At 41.3% G+C, this 18,931-nt stretch overlaps 1 protein-coding gene across 5 annotated transcripts; it reads left to right on the top strand.

Annotated features, from left to right (window-relative positions):
- Nucleotides 1-85: 85 nt before the first annotated feature.
- On the top strand, nucleotides 86-18,229 carry RAB9A (RAB9A, member RAS oncogene family). 5 transcript variants are annotated; one of them, XM_048493904.1, is made up of 3 exons: nucleotides 3,881-4,017; nucleotides 12,569-12,630; nucleotides 17,049-18,229. In XM_048493904.1, the coding sequence occupies exon 3, from the start codon at nucleotides 17,082-17,084 to the stop codon at nucleotides 17,685-17,687; it is 606 nt and encodes a 201-aa protein (XP_048349861.1). In that variant the 5' UTR covers nucleotides 3,881-4,017; nucleotides 12,569-12,630; nucleotides 17,049-17,081; the 3' UTR covers nucleotides 17,688-18,229. The 5 variants fall into 5 exon arrangements, with proteins under 5 accessions (XP_048349857.1, XP_048349861.1, XP_048349858.1 ...); XM_048493901.1 differs by having other exon boundaries at nucleotides 12,569-12,739; XM_048493905.1 differs by lacking the exon at nucleotides 3,881-4,017 and adding an exon at nucleotides 4,122-4,362.
- Nucleotides 18,230-18,931: the final 702 nt, after the last annotated feature.

The raw sequence follows: 18,931 nt of genomic DNA, 5'->3' as shown, positions 1-18,931 counted from the left end.
AGTATCTTGGAAATGTTTGTCTGTAAAAATACCCTTCTCTTTTTTAGCAATTTGAAAAGGGAGGAAGAATGCAAAAATCTCCAGGATGTAGAAAATGCATCTACCGGTATGTGGTATGGCAAGATAGTGAATCTCTCTTTGTGACTGCTTTTATGGTGCTGTTATCACATTCACTACAGTTTCGCTGACTAACTGGGATAAATATTGCATCATATTATGGCTGCGAACATGGGAAAAATGCAAAAGGAACGTGGGAGGAGGGTATATTCAGCTCTTGCGTCCAGAAAAGTGTTCTTAGAACTGCACTGTATGTGTTGTCTTTCCAATTCAGTCACCTGTGTTCTGGCAAGACTTTATCTTGCTCTTAAAATTCTCTGGAGGTTATCTAATTTCCTATTGTACAGTGTAGACTTAAGACAATTTTGCAATACTTTTAAATTAAACCATTTGCATATATATTTTTTTAATTTCAGCTTTTGTGACCTTATTTTTCTTTGTCAGTTCAGATCATTCTGGGGTGCCCAATATTTTGTTACCAAATATCAAGCCAAAGGGAGAAAGTTCTAAGTAGCTTTATTTGTAAAGAAAGGGGAGCTGTCCTCACATGGGCAGACTTCACTGGCTCGTTACATACATAGCATATTTGTTCCCTTTCCCTGATTCCACCACACCCTCTCTGTTCCCCTATTGGCTAAGGATACTTGGAGGTACAACTTTCTGGTCTGCCTATTTACATGTTGCTCCTTGATATGTGCCCCACACCCTCATCCTTCTCTCATATGTGCATTAAAATGGAGGTTGTCGTCAGAGCAGGAGAAGTTAATATCGTATTTCCCCGAAAATAAGACAGTGTCTTATATTAATTTTTGCTCCCAAAGATGCGCTATGTCTTATTTTCAGGGGATGTCTTATTTTTCTGTGTTCTGTTCGTCAGACCTGCTTCCAAACAAAAACTTTGCTACGTCTTACTTTTGGGGGGATGCCTTATATTTCACACTTTAGCAAAACCTCTACTACGTCTTATTTTCCAGGGATGTCTTATATTCGGGGAAACAGGGTATGCATTAGCTCATTAAGCATGCTCAGTTAACACTGCTTGCATAACTTTTGTCCTTTAGCCAATATACTCTAACTAGTTTCAGCCAGTTCTTATCTTGTCCAGCCACAAACATCCTCCCTTATGACTCATTCCCTCATTCCTAGTAGGAAACACATTTTTCATTTACTACAATTCTTATCTGTAAATAAGAACACTGAAGTTAAAAAGAAGTTACTTGACCAGCGTTACCTAAAGAATTCTTAATTGACTAAGATAGGTTCTGAATCTAGATACTTTGCTTCTGACCCCAGTGTTCTAGATGTTGGACCAAACTGCTACTTCAAATATGTCTTTCTAAAAACCACTGTTGTATGTATTGTCGAAAGCTTTCACAGCCGGAATAGCTTAGGTGTTAGAGCATATGATGTAGTCAGAAGCTTCTCTCCTGAATGTTTCGCCTGCTGCAGTTTGTGGCTGGCATCTTCAATTCCTCGCAAGATGAAGATGCCAGCCACAGACATTTTAGGCTTAAACGGCTTGCAGAGAGAATGCTGCTAGAACACGGCCATACAGCCCGGAAACCACACAGCACCCAACCACTGTTGTTTTAGGACAATCAGTTATTTTCTTGGATTCTACCACTAAGAAAGAATAATGAATCTGAGTTTATTTAAATGTTTTTAACATGTATTGAAATAAATAACTGGAAAATTATTTACCACACCAGTTTTAATCTAATTCACCAATAACATAAGAATTGCAAGATGGGATCATATCAATATTCTTTCAGAGTAATATCTCGCATCCAAATAAGTGTGCTTACATCCGCTGAACTCAGTCAGAAATGCTGAATTTTAGTTGATTGAATACAGTTGAATTATGTTACTATCTTAAAGTCAACTTGAAGCATTGATTTGCAGCTATCCTTTTAGGCTTTAGAAGCCGCAGCAGATCCTTGTCATTTATGGTTATCTCTGCTTATAGCAAATAAAAAAACTCTGTCAGTACTGGCAGAGGTGGACAGCGAGGCCCAAATGACCTGGAAAACACCCTGCTTCCCTCTCCCAATGAATGGAAACCAAACCAAATTTAATTGTATGGCCACAGCATTGCAACTGGATTGATCAGCCAGGCAGAGAAGGTAGCTACTGCCCCTAGGGGTGAATTAATAGACAAGCCTTTATTGGCATTTCAAAATACAATAAAACAATTGTCCATAAAAGACAGATAGATACAACAACCATTCAGAGTCTTATCAATAGTTTAGTCCAAATGGACTCATCAAAAGTGCCATTCCCATACACCTTTCCACAGACCAGACTGAAGACCCACCAACAGACCCCAGGCATCACAACAGCATACAGTATCAACACTCCACTATAAAACACAGAGTTCAAGTTAGGAGTGGCACCTACTACTGACAGAACAAGGGATAGGGGGCAAGAAAATGGGCAAACGATTGATTTGACTCCAATAGGTTGCCACAGCCTTTAGTTGTCACACCATCTGGCATTCAATAACATGCAATCCACGAACATCTTCTTCAAATGAATCACCCACAGTAGTTATTTGATCTTTTGGGTGACTGCGAACCCACATGGTTGTTGGCAAAGGTAGAGCACTGTTTACCAGTAGCAATTGTCGGTAATGTAATCCAACATTGTTGTTAAAGTTTATGGAAAGCTAACAATCTCATGCTTAGTATCCATCTAGGGGCTACGCCTAAAATCTTTAAAGATATTTTGCCTACGCCAAGAAGTAAGGGATCAAGATTACTTCTAAGATTAAAGGAATCCTAAGAGCATCAGTTAAATGATTGTATAGGAGTGAAGCAATGATGGGTTGGGTCATTCTGATCTTGGCAAATCTTGCACAATGAAACAGAGGCCCCTTCCGCACATGCAAAATAATGCATTTTCAAACCACTTTCACAACTGTTTGCGGGCGGATTTCTTTAGTCATCTCGCCACAGCTTCAAAGCAAGAGCAGCTCTGAAGCAGCTTTTCTGATGTGTGCATTATTCTGCATGTGCAGAATGAGCCAGAGTGTGCTCCAGTGTCTCTACTTGGCCTGAGTTGCATGGGCATAGCCTCTTTTGTTTAGCTATGCGTTGGTATCTGCCTTTAAGGAGCATAGAGGGCATTGAATTGAAACAGGCCAAGGTTATTGCTCTTCTGTGCCATGGATTGGTAAGCCAGAAAAGGTAGTTGGCTGTATGTCCTTGTTCAAGAGGGACCTAGGGGTGAATTGTGCAACTGGCTGGCAATGGTCTGGGTCAGTCAGAACTAGTCGTGCAGCCCTGGACAAGTCATCCCAGTGTGGCAGCGGCAGCAGCAGCAGCACAAGTCATTAAAGCCAGGCAGCAGATCTCCACTTGCTGGTGGGTCAGGGTGACGTCACTTTAGCAACGCCCTGGCGATACTGAAAAGTGGCCCGTTTTCCTTGGGTGGAATTGCAATTAATGGAGAAAGCTACCTTTGTGGGGCCTACAAGTGATCAAGGCTAGAAGCCCTCTCGTTGTAAGAGGCGCTACTCCGCCCAGGAATGTCTTTCAGTAGCATAAAACGAGCCTTCACAAGTCGACTCCGGAGGTCCGGCCAGACCGTCTAGGGGCCGAAGGAGAAATCTGCTGCAGCCCCCACCGCACCTTCAGCCTACTGGGCTCACTTCAAGCGTCACGACCAGGGTGGAGGAATCACGCGCTCCACAAACATCAGGGAGGGAGGAGGCGGCGGTGGTGGCGAGCTCTCACGTGACATCTGCCCGTTGCTTAGGAACGGCCTCGCCTCTGCGATGGTCGAAACCTGGAGGGAGGCGGAGTTCTCTCCATGTCACGTGACAATCAGACTCCGCCTCTCTTAGCGCAGGCGCCGCCATGTTGTTTTTCCCCCAGAGCCTCAGCCGCTCTTCTTGGGCAGTGGTGGCCGCGGGAGCCTCCGAGTCCGGCCTCCCCTTTCCCCGCCGCCCTTCTTGGGAAGGTGAGTGCGGGCGACCCCCCCTGTCTCGAGTGGGTGGGCCGGCGGGCACTCACGTGACCGTTGTGATGCGAGGTCTGAACTTGGCTCCCAGCGGTGTTGCCCCTGGGAAGTGGGCTTGCATTTTGCTCGCTTCTTGGGTTTGTGCAGAAGCTCCGGGGCGAGAGGGGGGGATGCGGGCTCGGGCACCCTCCCGCCCTCGTTCTGAATTCTGCTAATTTTACTTTGAAAAATATCACATCTGTCTTGTCTCGCCTTCTGGCCCTGTTGCAAAAGAATGGATATGGTGTCCGTGGGAGCTAGACCACCTTACTCGACCATCCGGGCTGCAGTTCTGTCACTGGTGATGTAGGTGGATTTCTCGTTGAGATCTTACGGGACTCCCTGCCAAATTCAGGGAGGAAGGAGGGTGATAAATGAAGAACATACTGATAAGACGCGGGTATTGGAAAGAGTCAGAGGCAGCCCCACCTCCTTGGACTGCAAATCGGTTTTCTTTGCTCTGCTTTAATTCCAGAGACTTTTTCTTGAGACATTTTCTCGTTGGAAACGGAACACTCTGAATCCCAAGCTGCTGACCTCTACTTGTTTTTCTTTGTTGACTTGTAAATGCGGTGTGGTTAAAGATCCCGTCACCGTTGAGTCAAGAGATTGCTTCTCAGCTGACCCAGTTAGTTTCCCGGGCGGTTTCTCAGCTCTGATTAAAATCAGTGGCCTATGAGAAAATGGCTTAGTGTCTTATGTATGTTCTCTTTGTCTGTTTCACCTTTCACGCACAGGCTGTCATGTGGAAAACTCCCTTATCTTCCCATTTGAGAAGGGATTGAATGTAGAGCTCCTTAGCCTGTGTGTAGTAAAGATAAGTGAGCCTGAATTAATGTTACTTCCTTCTAGTTGTTCACCAAACCAGAACAGGGACTTTCCTTGTCCCCTAATATATGCTAGGTGAAATAAGGGGGGGGGGGGGGGAAATCAATGAAGGAAAACAACTAGACTGATGCCAAAACTGTTTTAAGCCAGTTTCTGAATGAGAAAATGTCTGTTTCTTCAATAAACATAGGATGTTTGAAACATTTCTTCAAGAGCATTATGTGTTAGAAAACTACCTCAGAAAGGTTTGCAAAGTTTGGATTTATACCTCCCTTTCTCTCTTGTAAGGAAACTCAAAGGGGCTTACAAACTGCTTGCCCTTTCTCTCTCCTCAACAGACCCCTTGTAAGGTAGGTGGGACTGAGAGAGTTCCCAAGAACTGTGACTAGCCCAAGGTCACCCAGCAGAGATTCAGGAGCATGGTTCTCTAGGTTATAGAGTCCACCTGCTCTTAACCACTACACCACGCTGGCTTTTAGGTAGCGGAAGAAACTTTCTGTAATGAAAAGAACTAAACTGATTCCTGCTCAGACTGCTTGAAGACAAAAATCAGTTTTGTAAACGTGATCAAATATTTCCAGTTTCCTTGATGCTCCTCGTTCTGAGAGTTTGAGGAAGGAGACAGGGTAAGATGCTTGACTATTTCTACCACAGAGCTACTTGCTCTGTTGCTTCACTGTGCCTATAGTTAGAATGTATTTCATAATACTTATACTAAATGTACCATATTGCAACTTAAATCCTTAATTGGACAGATCCATAGCAACTTCTAAAATACTTCCCCGGATTAAGTGGAGTTGACAAACTTTGCTCTCATCTGTAAATTGCTTGGCTGGGACGGGTGCAGGAATCTAGCCAAGCCCATGCCACACAACCTAAACTGATGTTCATTTCACTACTTTTGAGTTAAAATATGAATGTGTAGGCAGGTATATAGACATTTGAAAACAGCTTTCCAGCAGTGCATATGCCATAGGGAGATTGACTAACAAAAATGAACAGTTTGTGCCTATCAATATAGAACCTGCTGATTTTGGCTATTGTGTAGTGGAGGAGGGGACTGTCACTTGCCTCCTGTGAACATTTAATTAACAGTGTGTGAAGCTGAGCTATAGGTTAATCTATGATGGAGGATTCAGAAGCCCCTTCAATTCACATAGCAATGAAGTTTTTTTTAGGTGTCCCTCCAATCAGTTATCTTCATGCTTCTTAATTTAAGTAATGACTATACAGACTCATGTTGTGTTTTCTGACACTTTGTTTTTTGTACAATAAGTTTACATGTTATGAATTATAGTTCAAATACATTTACTATTTTATTTTTATGGTATGTACCTTCCCAATAGGTCAAGGTAGATTACCTTAGTTGAAAATAAATTTATTTGAAATGTGCATTACAAACAAAATCATGAAAATGCTAAAACAGCTTATAGCTGTTCTGATTTGTGAAGCCAGTATGAATAAGGCTATCATTCCTACCTAAATCACCCACCTGCAATCCAGTATGCTTAGGCCAGACTTGAAGATTGCTGAGGGGGTGCAGAATGGGTCTAATTTTTAAAGGCTTGCATCCAATTCTTTAACCTTGTGGAATTCTTGAGAGAAAATAACAGCTGACCCTGCTTCTGTAGTTCATTTTCACTACTTGGTGACTGTACAGCTCCAGCCATTAAAAACATTTTGTGTCTTTGCTTTCCAAATTTAATTTAGACTTTTGTTATAGTTTAGTCATGGTCACTGGTGCTTTCTTGCAGATGGTTTGAAAAGAAATGTTTTGGCTTTTTATCTGCATAGCATGGACAAAAAAGGGTTGTCAGGGAAAGCGGTTCTCCCCCCACCCCCACCTCTCATTTGCACCTTCCTTTTTCTCCCACTTGTGATTCCCCGTCACACCCACTATTTGCTTAAAGTTTGCAAGAGAAGTTTCCTCTGCTTGCAGCTCATCTGCACCTGATTTCACTGCATCAAGTACATGAATAAAGTTAGTTTGCACTGGTGATCCCGTGCACATGTTGTTTTTCCTTTTTTTGTTTTCAGTGAGTTACAATGGCACGATACGAGAATCTGCATTATGTGCCTACTTCGAATTGTCGTAGCTTTGAAGACACCTAATTCAAAACAAAGAAAGAAAAATAAAAATAAGTGTGGGATTGCCAGTCCAAACTAACCTTATTCATGTACTTTATATGGTAAAATTCTGTGCGGATGAGCTGCAAGCAGAAGAAAACCTCCATCACAAACGTTCAGCAAATGGCAGGTGTGATGGAAATCACAAGTAGGAGAAAATGGTGGGTGCGAGCTGCAGCAAAAATGAAAGTAAGAGCTGCTAGAAGTCAAGTGGAAAAGTAGGATATTTCCTGCTCTCTGCACAGGGAGCAGAAAATGTCTTGACCCCATCTTGGAGAAAAAGATCTCTAATTTAGCCTTTTCTAAATATTTCCTGGTTGAGCAGAAATAAAACGTCTTGAAGACATTTTGAGGAAAACGTATGCCAAGTTCTTCCCCAAAACGCTTATTTTAATGTTCTCAAGACTTATTCGTGCTGTGCAGAAAGGACCAGTGTGGTGGACTGTAGATAATATGCTGGACTAAACTAAGGTATGTGCTTTTAGTGCTTACTGATTGACGCATCAGTTTGAATTTGCAAGCTCCACCAGAAAGGCACAGTCTAGACTCAGATGAGGAGGAGATTATGTGGTTGCAATTTTGTGTTTTTGACTTGTGATCTAAGAAACTGGCAAGAAGCACTTTTGCTTCTGAAATTGCAGGTAGTTACAGTTTTCTATCAGCTCTGTCTAAAACTATGCCTTCTCTTCAACCCAGACTTTGCAATCATAATTTGCTCCTCGTTAGTATTGTATTGGATTTTTTGTTGTAAACCGCCCAAAGCCCCTCGGGGATAAGGCGGTATAGAAAATGAAGCAATTAGTTAATTAATTCTACTGTAATCTCATTTCATAGAGGATTATTCTTTGAGGGTCTGGAAGCTGCAGCGGAAGTTATCCATATTGTGATATGTTTATATTAATCTCTAAAACCAGAAAGCTGTAAAGTCTCTCTAAATGCTTTAACACAAACTCCTTTTCTAAATAAGTAAACTTATCTACATCATAACCTTATCTCCCTATTACAAGAATTAAAGATTTATACTTAAAATTTCATCATCTGCTTTCACACGCTCCTGCATTTTTATGCAATTAGATAATTAAAACTGACACCTGACGTCTATTGATATCTAATGTTTCAAATGTTTATATCTACTCAAATCCAATAATCAATATTTCAGCAGCTAGATATTTTTTTAAGTACAGTGCCAGTTATTCTTCTTAAAGAGTTCCTTGGCATTTGCCATAGAGGTGATTCTCTGATGCTGGCTTTTATAGATGAAAAGAAGGCCCTTGAATTTGAGGCAGGTAAATCTTATCTGTTTCTTCTTTAGAGCTTCAGCTAAGAAAGAATAGTCTACTCTTTTGTAAGACTGTCAATGGAATCTTTCTCATTACAATGATATCCTTGCCTTCCATCTTGAATGGTGATTTTCAGTGAGACACTAATATTTGATCAGCTGTTTAATTCTCAGAGAAGGAGATAAGGACATCTTTGCAGAAGTCGTATAGGTTTTGGGTTCTTTGAGCTGACTCTGTATTTTCTCAGTTTTTCCTGCCATCCTTTCCTCATCCATCTTCAAGAAGTCTGTCAGAGTGAGGCCATCTTCTTTTTAAGATTCTCTTTTGGAGGGTCCTATTCTTCTGCTATCTGCCTTAGTCTCAATGCTTTCTCCCTTATTTGATATTCAGGATGAAGTAAGGCTTGGTTGTGAATTTCAACTCCAGTTGCTGCTTTTTTTTTCAAATTTTTGACCACCTCCTTTGTTGTTTTTAAATCTTCTTCCAACTGGACAACTTTTTAAAAGTTAGTTTTAATCTCTTTAAACTCATTCAATAATTCAGCAATTGTGGCTGGTATAACTCCCAATTCTTCAGTTTGGATATTTACAGTGCTTGTTTTTAGAGAGTCTATTTCTAATTGCAAAGTCTGTATACTGAAAGACATAGTTTTCACACATCCCGTCAACTCCAAAGAAACCAAATGTTTCTTAGTTTCGGCCATTACATCTCTAGTATGTTCTTAAATCCCTTTCACCTGTTACTTCTGTTTTATGTAAGAGCCAATGCCTGCAATATTTATACAAACAGCAACAGGTAAACTCCGGAACCCCTTCTAGCCTTCTCGTTGTGGAATGATGTGTTTAAGAAAGGCTCTTCTTTTCTAACATTATTCTGGCAGCTTGTCAGTCCAAGATACCATCAGCACAACTCTCCTACAAACCTGCAAAACAGCAAAGACTCTCCTCTGCCTCCAATTCAATAATTCAACCTTGGCCAGTCTTTTTACAGTTCTTTTATTTTATTTTTTATAGCTTTACAGCGTCTCATAACTTCCATACCTTTCAAGGAGGTGTTAAAATTCTTCCTACCCTAATCTGCAGTGGGCGTTGGGTTTTTCTTTAAAGTCTCCTTTTCTTCACTCCACTAACAAGAGGTAGTACAGCTTGGATGTAAGCCTCCCATTAAACTAAGAGGTGTGAGTGGGTCCAACTGGGAATGGTGACAAAACCACTTGAGCTCTGATTTCTCACCTCTAGCTGGGATTCACGATTTGAGTTTCATGAGCTCCCTTCCGTTGGAGGTTCTCATGAGCAAGTATGGCAAATTCTTGCTCTATCTTTTGTCCAGAGATGCATTCAGCTATCCTTAAAGCTGCAAACTGAGCTTTGAGTGTCAGATCAAATCCCGCCATCCTGCACAATCTTTCCACTGGAAGTCCCCTGCCTTGCAGCAGTTCAGCAACACTTGAGAAATGTTCATATTCAAGAGGTCCTTCTGTGATCCTTTTAAAACAATAAGATGTTTAGGAATCAGTTTGTCACTTTGTTTGGATACTCTGTATCTAATATTATGGAATGTGTTTTTGATTTTAAGTGTTGTAGTTGATTACAAAAATGTTCAAGACAGAATTCAAGCACAGAACACAAGATGAGATGGTCCTAACCATACCGAGCATATCAAAATCATGTGCTCATCTCAGATCTTTGCTGCTTATGACTAAGACTCATTTACATAATACATACATTTACTGAATATGTCTGAGAGCCAGCCTGTTGTAGTGTTTCAGAGGGGTGGACTCTAATCTGGAGAACTACCAGTAGGTTTAATTCCCCATTCCTTCACATAAGCATCAAACTCTTATCTGGTGGACTGTATGTGTTTCCCTACTCATACACATGAAGCCTGCTGGGTGACCTTGGGCTTGTCATAGTTCTCTCTAAACTTTCTCAGCCTCATCTACCGTACAAGGTGTCTGTTGTGGGGAGACTAAAGGAAGGAGTCTATAAGCCTTACAGGGTATAAAAGAGAAAGGCATGGTATAAATCCAAACTCTTCCTCTTCATCTACTGACTTTCCCCCAGAATACACAGCAGCACAGACACATCCTTTAATTTCATCTTCAAACTGTGGAGCATTTCACAATTCCAATGTTCATGTTCCATCAGTGCAGAATTCCTGTGCTGACTACAAGCTACTAGCGGAATGGACTCGTGAGATCTGACTGGTTGACTACAATCCTTCTCATTGATTATTTCAATCTTTTTGACTTCAGCATGGCCTGATTCCTTATAGCATTGCAGCCACACAGCTAATTTTATTATGCCTATACAAGTATACATTTTCCTTACTTCATGTACTAGACAATTGGAAATATATAGATTGAAAATCAAAACCAAATATCATTTAAAAAACACCAGCTCCTATCATCACTTAATTTTGAAGCACTTGCACTTCTTGATTTTAAAAAGTTTTAAGCAGTACTTGTCAGTGTTTCATAAATCACTTCTGAATTACTTTAGAAGACATTAAATGTATCAACTAAATTATGGTCTTCAAAGTACGTACTTATGGGCTGTAATTACAAAAGGCTGTTAAAATGGCCAGGAGATTCCACATTCTTTTTTTTTAACAGTTCTGACACCTATGAGCACATATTTATGAGAGTTCTTACTTTTCCACCAGCACAGGATGGTCTTTTGTTTCTGCAAAGTGCTGTCTACCATTTGGGATTAAATTCTTCATACTTAATTAGTGAAAAGGTTAAACACTTTCATGTGATGTTAAAGGGTGGATGAAGAAAATGGACTGGGTGTGTTTTTCCCCTTTGAAGAAAAGCTGGGTCTAATATTACACAGACTGAACTGCAAATGTCATGGTGGATTCGAAGCTTTATTGCCTTGAATATCTACCACACAAACTGTGGAATGCAGAGATCACTTAATTATCTTCTTTCCCAGGGGAAGTGTTTATCTTGAATAATTTCTGCACACCTTCCAAAGCTATGAAAAAAATTAACTTTAATCCATAATTCAGCTCATTTCCCACAATCCCTGTACTCTTGGGACATTCAATATGTCTAGTATAATTAAAGATTAGTAGGTTTTGTATAACTTAACTGCTGTTATGTGTACTTTTAATATGTAATACCTGGAATAAAACTTGGATCATATATACATTTAAAGCAGTTTTCAAATTATCAAAGCAAAGAAATGTTAAGTCTAGCAGCCCCATTCAAAGGTGTGTGTGTGTCAAAGCATACTATGCAAACGGTGCATGCTTGCACTGGTGGATTTTCCCTCCCCTGAGTACTTACCCTGGCAGAGGGGCAGAAATGCCAGTGGGCAGCCATTGGCTAGCTGCAGAGACGTAGCAGGGGCAGTCCCAGGGGTGGAGTTTCCCCCAGGCTTGCGGCAGTCATGCTGTGGGCCCAGCTCTTGGACTTACCCTTTCGGATGGTGTAAGTCCATAGAGTCACTGCTCTCCGGCAGTGCGGGGTGTCTTTATTGTTTGCCTCCCCATGCTGCTGGAAAGCCCTCATGGAGGCAGCTAGACTTTGAATGGGGCTATTAATCTGTCTATGTTTAGACTGGACTAAGTACCACCACCACCCCCTTTCCCTTCACAGGTGATATTTTGCCATGATTTCCAACATGGACACAAAGCCATATATTGCAAACTCCAGCCTCAGCATTTCATAGATAGGAATGGGAATATGTGAAGGTAAAATATACCCCACTGATTTCACTGGAACATATTCCTAAATAGCGATGTTCTGTGGGATCTGGTGAAGCATTTTCACAGGTGCAAGGCCTTCCACCAAATGAGTGCAACATTTGTCAATCCCTCTTCCAAGTTCTTTTCTTCTACCCCGCTGAACAAGATTTGTGTGGTGTATTTGGAGCTGCCAGAGAAAGGGGATATGAGAAAGTCATGCTCTGGATCCAGCCTGTTAATTATGAAGCCACGTGAAAAATAAATGTTAGATAGTTGAAGTATCTGCCTATTTATTTTGAAAACTGAATATTTTTTGTATATTAATGAAATTTTAAAGTATAAATGCATTAGGTTTTTAAAACAAAATTGCAGCATTAGTACTGTGGATCAACAAGTGTCTTGTGGTGCTTTAATTATTTTTAAGTGTCACAAGATGCTAGTTTGTTTTTTGCTGCAGCCTGGTTTCCTCTCTGGGTTTATGACTAGAGCAGTGTAACTGGCCTTATGTTTTGCTGCCTAAGTGCACACAAAGCGTTGTTTGTCATCTGAGGCTTTCTTTTCTTTGTTATTCACCACAACAGGTCTGCTGCATTGTCTGCACTACCCCATCCTATTTTGACAGTGTGTTCAGCAAGGCAGGACAGTAAGTTGCTGATTTCCATCAACATAAACATCAACTGTAGCTTTTTAAAGGACGAAGCAAAGAGGCTGAACGCACCTGGTGCTGGGTTCATTCATCTAAATCACATTAGGTGAGAGTTTACCCAAGGAAGGCAAGCAGAAGCCTGGTAGCAAAGAAGGCCCTTTATGCTCCTACCATGAAGAACCCACGAAGTGTAGAAATGCATTATGGATTTGTTAGTTGTGTATGAACACTGCACACAGGAGTGATCAGTATGCCAAGTTCTGAACTGGGCCAGAGTGTGGATAAAAAAATCCTATCAGGCCACGGACAAATAGAGTGTATTGTTCTACAAGCATGATGGAAGCCTCAGGCGAGTTTGCATAACATTTGTGAAATGTTAAAGAAATTACAGTGAAGGCTTAGAAGAACCCAAAAATCATAGAAACAGTTTTCTGCTTCTGTAATAAAAGTGTGCCACTAAGGCTCTTTCCGCACAAGGAGAATAGAGCGTCCCAGGGACGGCAAAAACGCCGTCGCTGGGGAGGCGTTCGCATAGCAGCGGCCAAGCGGCACAGAAACACCCCTTTTGAACTTTGCTCCATGAGCAAGGTTTTTCAAAAGGGGCGCCTTCCAGCCGCTGCTGTGTGAACGGCAGTGGCTGGAAGGCGGTGTTTCCTTCCCGCCTTCCCCAGCTGGCTTACCTGCTCCTGCTGGCTCCCATCGTGCTGTGGAGGCCAGGGGACATACCCCCCATGCCTCCTCTCCAGCACCGTCGCTGTGGCCAGGGGTCGTGTCCCCTAGCCTCCACAACGCAACAGGAGCCAGCAGGAGCAGGTAAGCCTGTTGGGGAAGGCGCAGCCTGTGCGAAGGCTGCACCTTCCCCTGCGCCCCTACTGGGACCGTCCGTGCAAACGGTTCCGGGGGTGTGTCGGCATTGTTTATGACAACGCACCCGTGTGGAAAGGGCCTAAAATCTCTTGAGATTCTTGGTGGCCATTTTGGGGCTTGCAAGAACTTGTAGCCAGCATTGCTGAGGATTCAAGGGGAATGGGAAACATACTAAAAATGTCAGAAGAGAAAGAGAAGTTAATGCTGGAGGCAAGAGGAGCACAAATGGGAAAACTGAAGATGGGGAAGAGTAACTGAAAAAGTATGGGTGAAGGAGGAGGCAGAGACTTCTGGAGGAAGAAGCAATGAAGGTAGGTAGGTAGGAGAGAAGGAAAAGCGAGGGACTGCAAGCACTGCCAAGGGAGGCGAAGGTGAGCAAGAGGGAGAGAAGAAGTGAGGACATGAGAAGGCTTTTGTGAGTCCTTCAAATGTCATACTGTTATAGTAGCCTATAGTAGCCTGAGCTGTGGAGGCTTATCTGGGGAATTCAGATTAGCCTGTACACTCCCACACACGCCAGCTGGGTGACCTTGGGCTAGTCACAGCTTCTCAGAGCTCTCTCAGCCCCACCTACCTCACAGGGTGTTTGTTGTGAGGGAGGAAGGGCAAGGAGATTGTAAGCCCCTTTGAGTCTCCTGCAGGAGAGAAAGGGGGGATATAAATCCAAACTCTTCTTCTTCTTAAAAAATATTTGTGCCACATAGTTCTTAGCATTTTGAATAAGTAAACTTTGTGTTTAAAAGAGTTTAATTCTCCAGATATTTCATAGTTCTTTGAGTGTTTTTCAATTTCTGATTTTTTTTTCCCTTTGGAAATAGTGAAAAAGTTTCCCAAATGAGTGGGTATGGGCAGATGATAACCTGCCGTTCCTTCCCACATGGTTCCAAGTTCTTTCCCAGGTCTTCATATCTGTACGTCAAAGTAAATATGAATAGGGCCGCACTGGAATCAAATCATGAGGAATTGTATTTAATTCAGGAAATAATTTGAAAATATTATCCATACGAAAGGATTTTTCTTATGAAAGGAATATAAATATAAACAATATTAATTGGTAAATGATTCTTAGGTCCAAGGGACGTAATCTGTAAAATATACATATTTTCAAGTTTGACATTGGATTTTTGAAGATTGATCCTAAGTAACTATGGATGTGGTTGTCATAGATTCATTTACTTCTTTCTGTACATTTTATTAATATTGAAGTGTTGGCTAGTATTGTTTATGATATTGCTACTGTTTGATTATTACAGTATAGTTTGGAATAACCTTTTATTTATCAAAATATTTGTATAACAAGATGACCCAGCATGCACAGTTATTCAGAATATATAAATGTGTCATTTATTTTTTGTTCCTTTTGAGCTCTGTCCCTCACCTGGCCTTCATTAAGGGAAACATACCTTGGACATGAAACTACTTTTTAAATCTATCTGTCCTCCTTTATGGAGCGCTCAGAGGTTTCACTTCATCAAAAGAGTGGCAAAGAGATTAGATGTCCGGTTAAAAATACATGGTTATGGGTCCTCGGTTCCAGCTGCATGGTAAGAGGAACCTGGTGGTTAGGAACTTCTGTTCCGGAAGTGTAATTTTAAGTGTTTGCCATAGTGTGTGATTGCTCATGGGCAGTGCAATCCTAAAAGCGGGGGGGGGGGGGGGATTTGCAGTGTGGCTGGGGATAGTGCAGCCTTGCCACCTTCTAAGAAGCTTGCTGCATCATCAGGCTGAAAGCTGTGCTCCCCTGACCTCTGTGGAATCCCTCTGTGCAGCACAATGAGCTATGCCTAATTTTTTTCAAGTGTAAGTCTGTGCCAGCAGTGGGAGTGTTCTTACATCAAAAGGGTTCAGGAAGTTGACTAAAGCCAATCCTACCCCACCACGCCCAGAATGTCCCTTTCAGTGCCTGCTCAGGGTCCCCTGCTGGAAGAGTGCTGCCATTTGCATCTGGGCATCATACTGCCACGCAGCTTCCCTACACCAATGCCCTTTGTGTGGGGGTCACACCTCCTCTTCAGCAGTTTTGTTCCCTCCCCTCAAACTGCACCGCAAATATTTTCAGTTTATTTCAGAATGCATGTCCAAATAGTTTTAAAAGTCTCTATTTAATGCAGTTTGATATGATTTATGCAGGCAAATGCAGGCAAAACATGTGTGTAGGCTCACATTGTGATACTTTGGCAACAGAGTTTAATAAATATTTCTAATAAGCCAACATTGAGTGGGCAATTTGGAAATCTCACCCCCAAGATATACTTCTTCTGGGCTGAATGAGTTCTGCATCTTATAAAGACACACACACACACACCCTTTTAACTGACATGGAATGGCACTTGGGATCTGGACATTTATTACTCTGGCTGTCTTGGAATATTTAGATCCCTGTATTTCTTTTTCTGTGGGTGGCCTGGATTCTTTACCTTTCTGTTCTTCTTTGCCTCCAAGAAGTTCAAACCCACCCTTGGACTTTTTTCTTCATTTTTCTGTTTTATGTGTAGATCAGCCATTTTACTGGTTCACATCCTGATGATAAAGAAGGCTGTGCTTGATTTAGTTGTCCACTTACAGCAAAGTGTGATAGGGCAGTGGTGGCGAACCTGTGGCACGGGTGCCAGAGGTGGCACTCAGAGCCATCTCTGTGGGCACACGCAAACAGATTCGCCCCCACCCCCCCGCATGTAGGCTGGCCTGGGCCACTGGGCTCTATTAGCATTAAACCGAAGACCTAGTTTTGGGGAAGCAGTGTAGGTAACCCTGTTAAGTGCTGTTAAACCCCACTAATTTTCATGCAAAGAACTAAAGCGCGATCTTTTACCTGGGAGTAAGCTTGGTTATTGGCAATGGGGCTTGCTTCTGAGTAAACCCACCTAGGGTCATGATTCACCCATTGGAAGAGTTGCACGGTTGCTCCAAAGCAAAGCCATCGACTACTACCAAGCTTACTCTCGAGTAATGCATGCCTTGGAGCCAACCATTTTTTCTAAACGAAAAGCTCAGTATTCAGGTTACATTGCCGTGTTGGGACTTTGCGATAAATAAGTGGGTTTTGGGTTGCAATTTGGGCACTCAGTCTCGAAAAGATTCGCTATCACTGTGATAGGGGAATAGCCAAAATTCCATAACTTTGCTTAAAGTCCCAGTATTATGTTCCATGGGAAGAACTATGATGAGCAGTACTGTAAAGGAACAGATGTCACACAAAATAATATTCTCTCCTTCCTTGTTAGGCCCTGCTTGGATCAGCTTCTCTGCTTGACAGGATGTCTGGCAGTACAAGTAGAGCAACTATACAAGTAGAAAAGTTACCATGCAATCCTAAATTCAGAATCCTACTCCAAGTCTGTTCAGTGGTGCTTATGCAGAGTAAGGATTGCACTGCTGTTGTAGCAAACAAATCCTTTAACTTACAGGAAGCCATGAAAAACATTTAAGTGTTGTCTGTAATACTTTTTGTTGAATAACTGTGCTCTTGAATGTTCTCTTTTTCACAAAAAGTTAAAGATGGAACGTTAATCAAATGTTTTTGTGTAATTTTTTATTTTATTTTACAGAACTGGACATCAAAAGGATCTGTTCTTGAGACAATGGCATCAAAATCGTCACTACTTAAAGTAATCCTCCTAGGAGATGGAGGAGTTGGGAAGAGTTCAATTATGAACAGATATGTCACAAACAAGTTTGATACTCAGCTGTTCCACACAATAGGGGTAGAATTCTTAAATAAAGACCTGGAAGTGGATGGACACTTTGTTACAATGCAGATATGGGACACTGCTGGTCAAGAGCGTTTCAGAAGCTTGCGGACTCCTTTCTACAGAGGCTCTGATTGTTGTCTTCTTACTTTCAGCGTAGATGACTCACAAAGCTTTCAAAATCTAGGAAACTGGAAGAAGGAATTTATTTACTATGCAGATGTCAAAGAGCCCGAAACGTTTCCTTTTGTGATACTGGGGAACAAAGTTGATATAAATGAGAGGCAAGTGTCTACAGAGGAAGCTCAAGTCTGGTGCAGGAACAATGGCAACCATCCCTATTTTGAAACCAGCGCAAAAGATGCCACCAATGTTGCAGCAGCCTTTGAAGAAGCTGTTCGACGAGTTCTTGCCACCGATGATAGATCAGATCATTTGATTCAAACAGATACAATAAATCTTCATCGGAAGCCCAAGACTAGTTCATCATGCTGTTGACTACTTTATTTTATTTCTTGGCCATATAGTTCTAACTTAATGGGATAATAATAGATCAACATTAGAATGGGTGCCAATCTAATATATTATAATATTCTACTGCTTTGCTGATAGAGGAGAGCTTTTGTTCAATAAGTGACCTATTTGCTGAATTAGCAGCATCTGACATCTGAGAAGGTACCCACTCAGAACTCATTTAATTTAAATGTGTAATTTGAGAAATTCATAAATTATACTAAAACTTGAAAGTTCTAGAAGCACTACTTGGAGGAGGTTTTGTTCAGAAATTTACATGCAGAAATAAATTTTTATATGTACATATATATTTTTACGATATCATTAATTGATGTTTGCTTCACTAAAGCCTTTTCATAAAGCAATAATACCGGGTATTACATGTGTGGTCTTGTTTCAGTTCTGATCTTTAATGTGCTTTTTAAAATTCTGAGTTAAGATGAATTCCTTAAGGGCTTTTGGTGTTTGCCTGGTGTCACTATACTGCTTGTAGATTTTAAGTTAGGAAATAAACCTGCATACATAGATCCTGTGTGAATGTGTATTCCTCCCCCTTTTATGTTCTCACAAACATTGATAGGTGTTGAGAAATATCTTGGTTTGTATAGAATGCTGGGGTATTTAACGCAAATATTAAGTTGCTAGCCTTTAGACGTCTAATTGAAGGGTTCTAGTGTTTTAGAAAGAAGCAGTAGTGATCGTCAGCTGACATGGTGATTTCTAAGAAGCTGGAGGACATGTTTTGGTAGACTCATGTAATTGGAGATCTCAAATTAATGTAGATTGAACTTGGATAAAGATTATCAGTAGATGATATTATTATCAACAGGGAAACTAAGTGGCTTACCTGGCACAAACAAGACTGTGGATGATGAGTGAAAACCATCTTAATAAATTGTGTACAAACTTTGGTGGCAGATCTGTATGCAGTTACATGGAAGTATGCAACATCAACCTATTTTTTAGTAAATGCCCATAGAATCCAGCTGCATGTCATTTGAATATCTTGGTAATACCGTGTTTCCCTGAAAATAAGACAGTGTCTTATATTAATTTTTGCTCCCAAAGATGCGCTATGTCTTATTTTCAGGGGATGTCTTATTTTTTTGTGTTCTGTTCATCGGGCATGTTTCCAAACAAAAACTTTGCTACGTCTTACTTTCGGGGGATGTCTTATATTTGGGGAAACAGGGTAGGTGGCTGAAATTTTATTCCTACATTCTGAGGTC

The sequence above is a fragment of the Sphaerodactylus townsendi genome, linkage group LG04 (genome assembly GCF_021028975.2).
Source record: "Sphaerodactylus townsendi isolate TG3544 linkage group LG04, MPM_Stown_v2.3, whole genome shotgun sequence".
In the NCBI taxonomy this organism is placed as follows: Eukaryota; Metazoa; Chordata; class Lepidosauria; order Squamata; family Sphaerodactylidae; genus Sphaerodactylus; species Sphaerodactylus townsendi.
The sequence above is the reverse complement of the archived record's forward strand: the minus strand, read 5'-3'. Positions and strand labels throughout refer to the sequence as shown.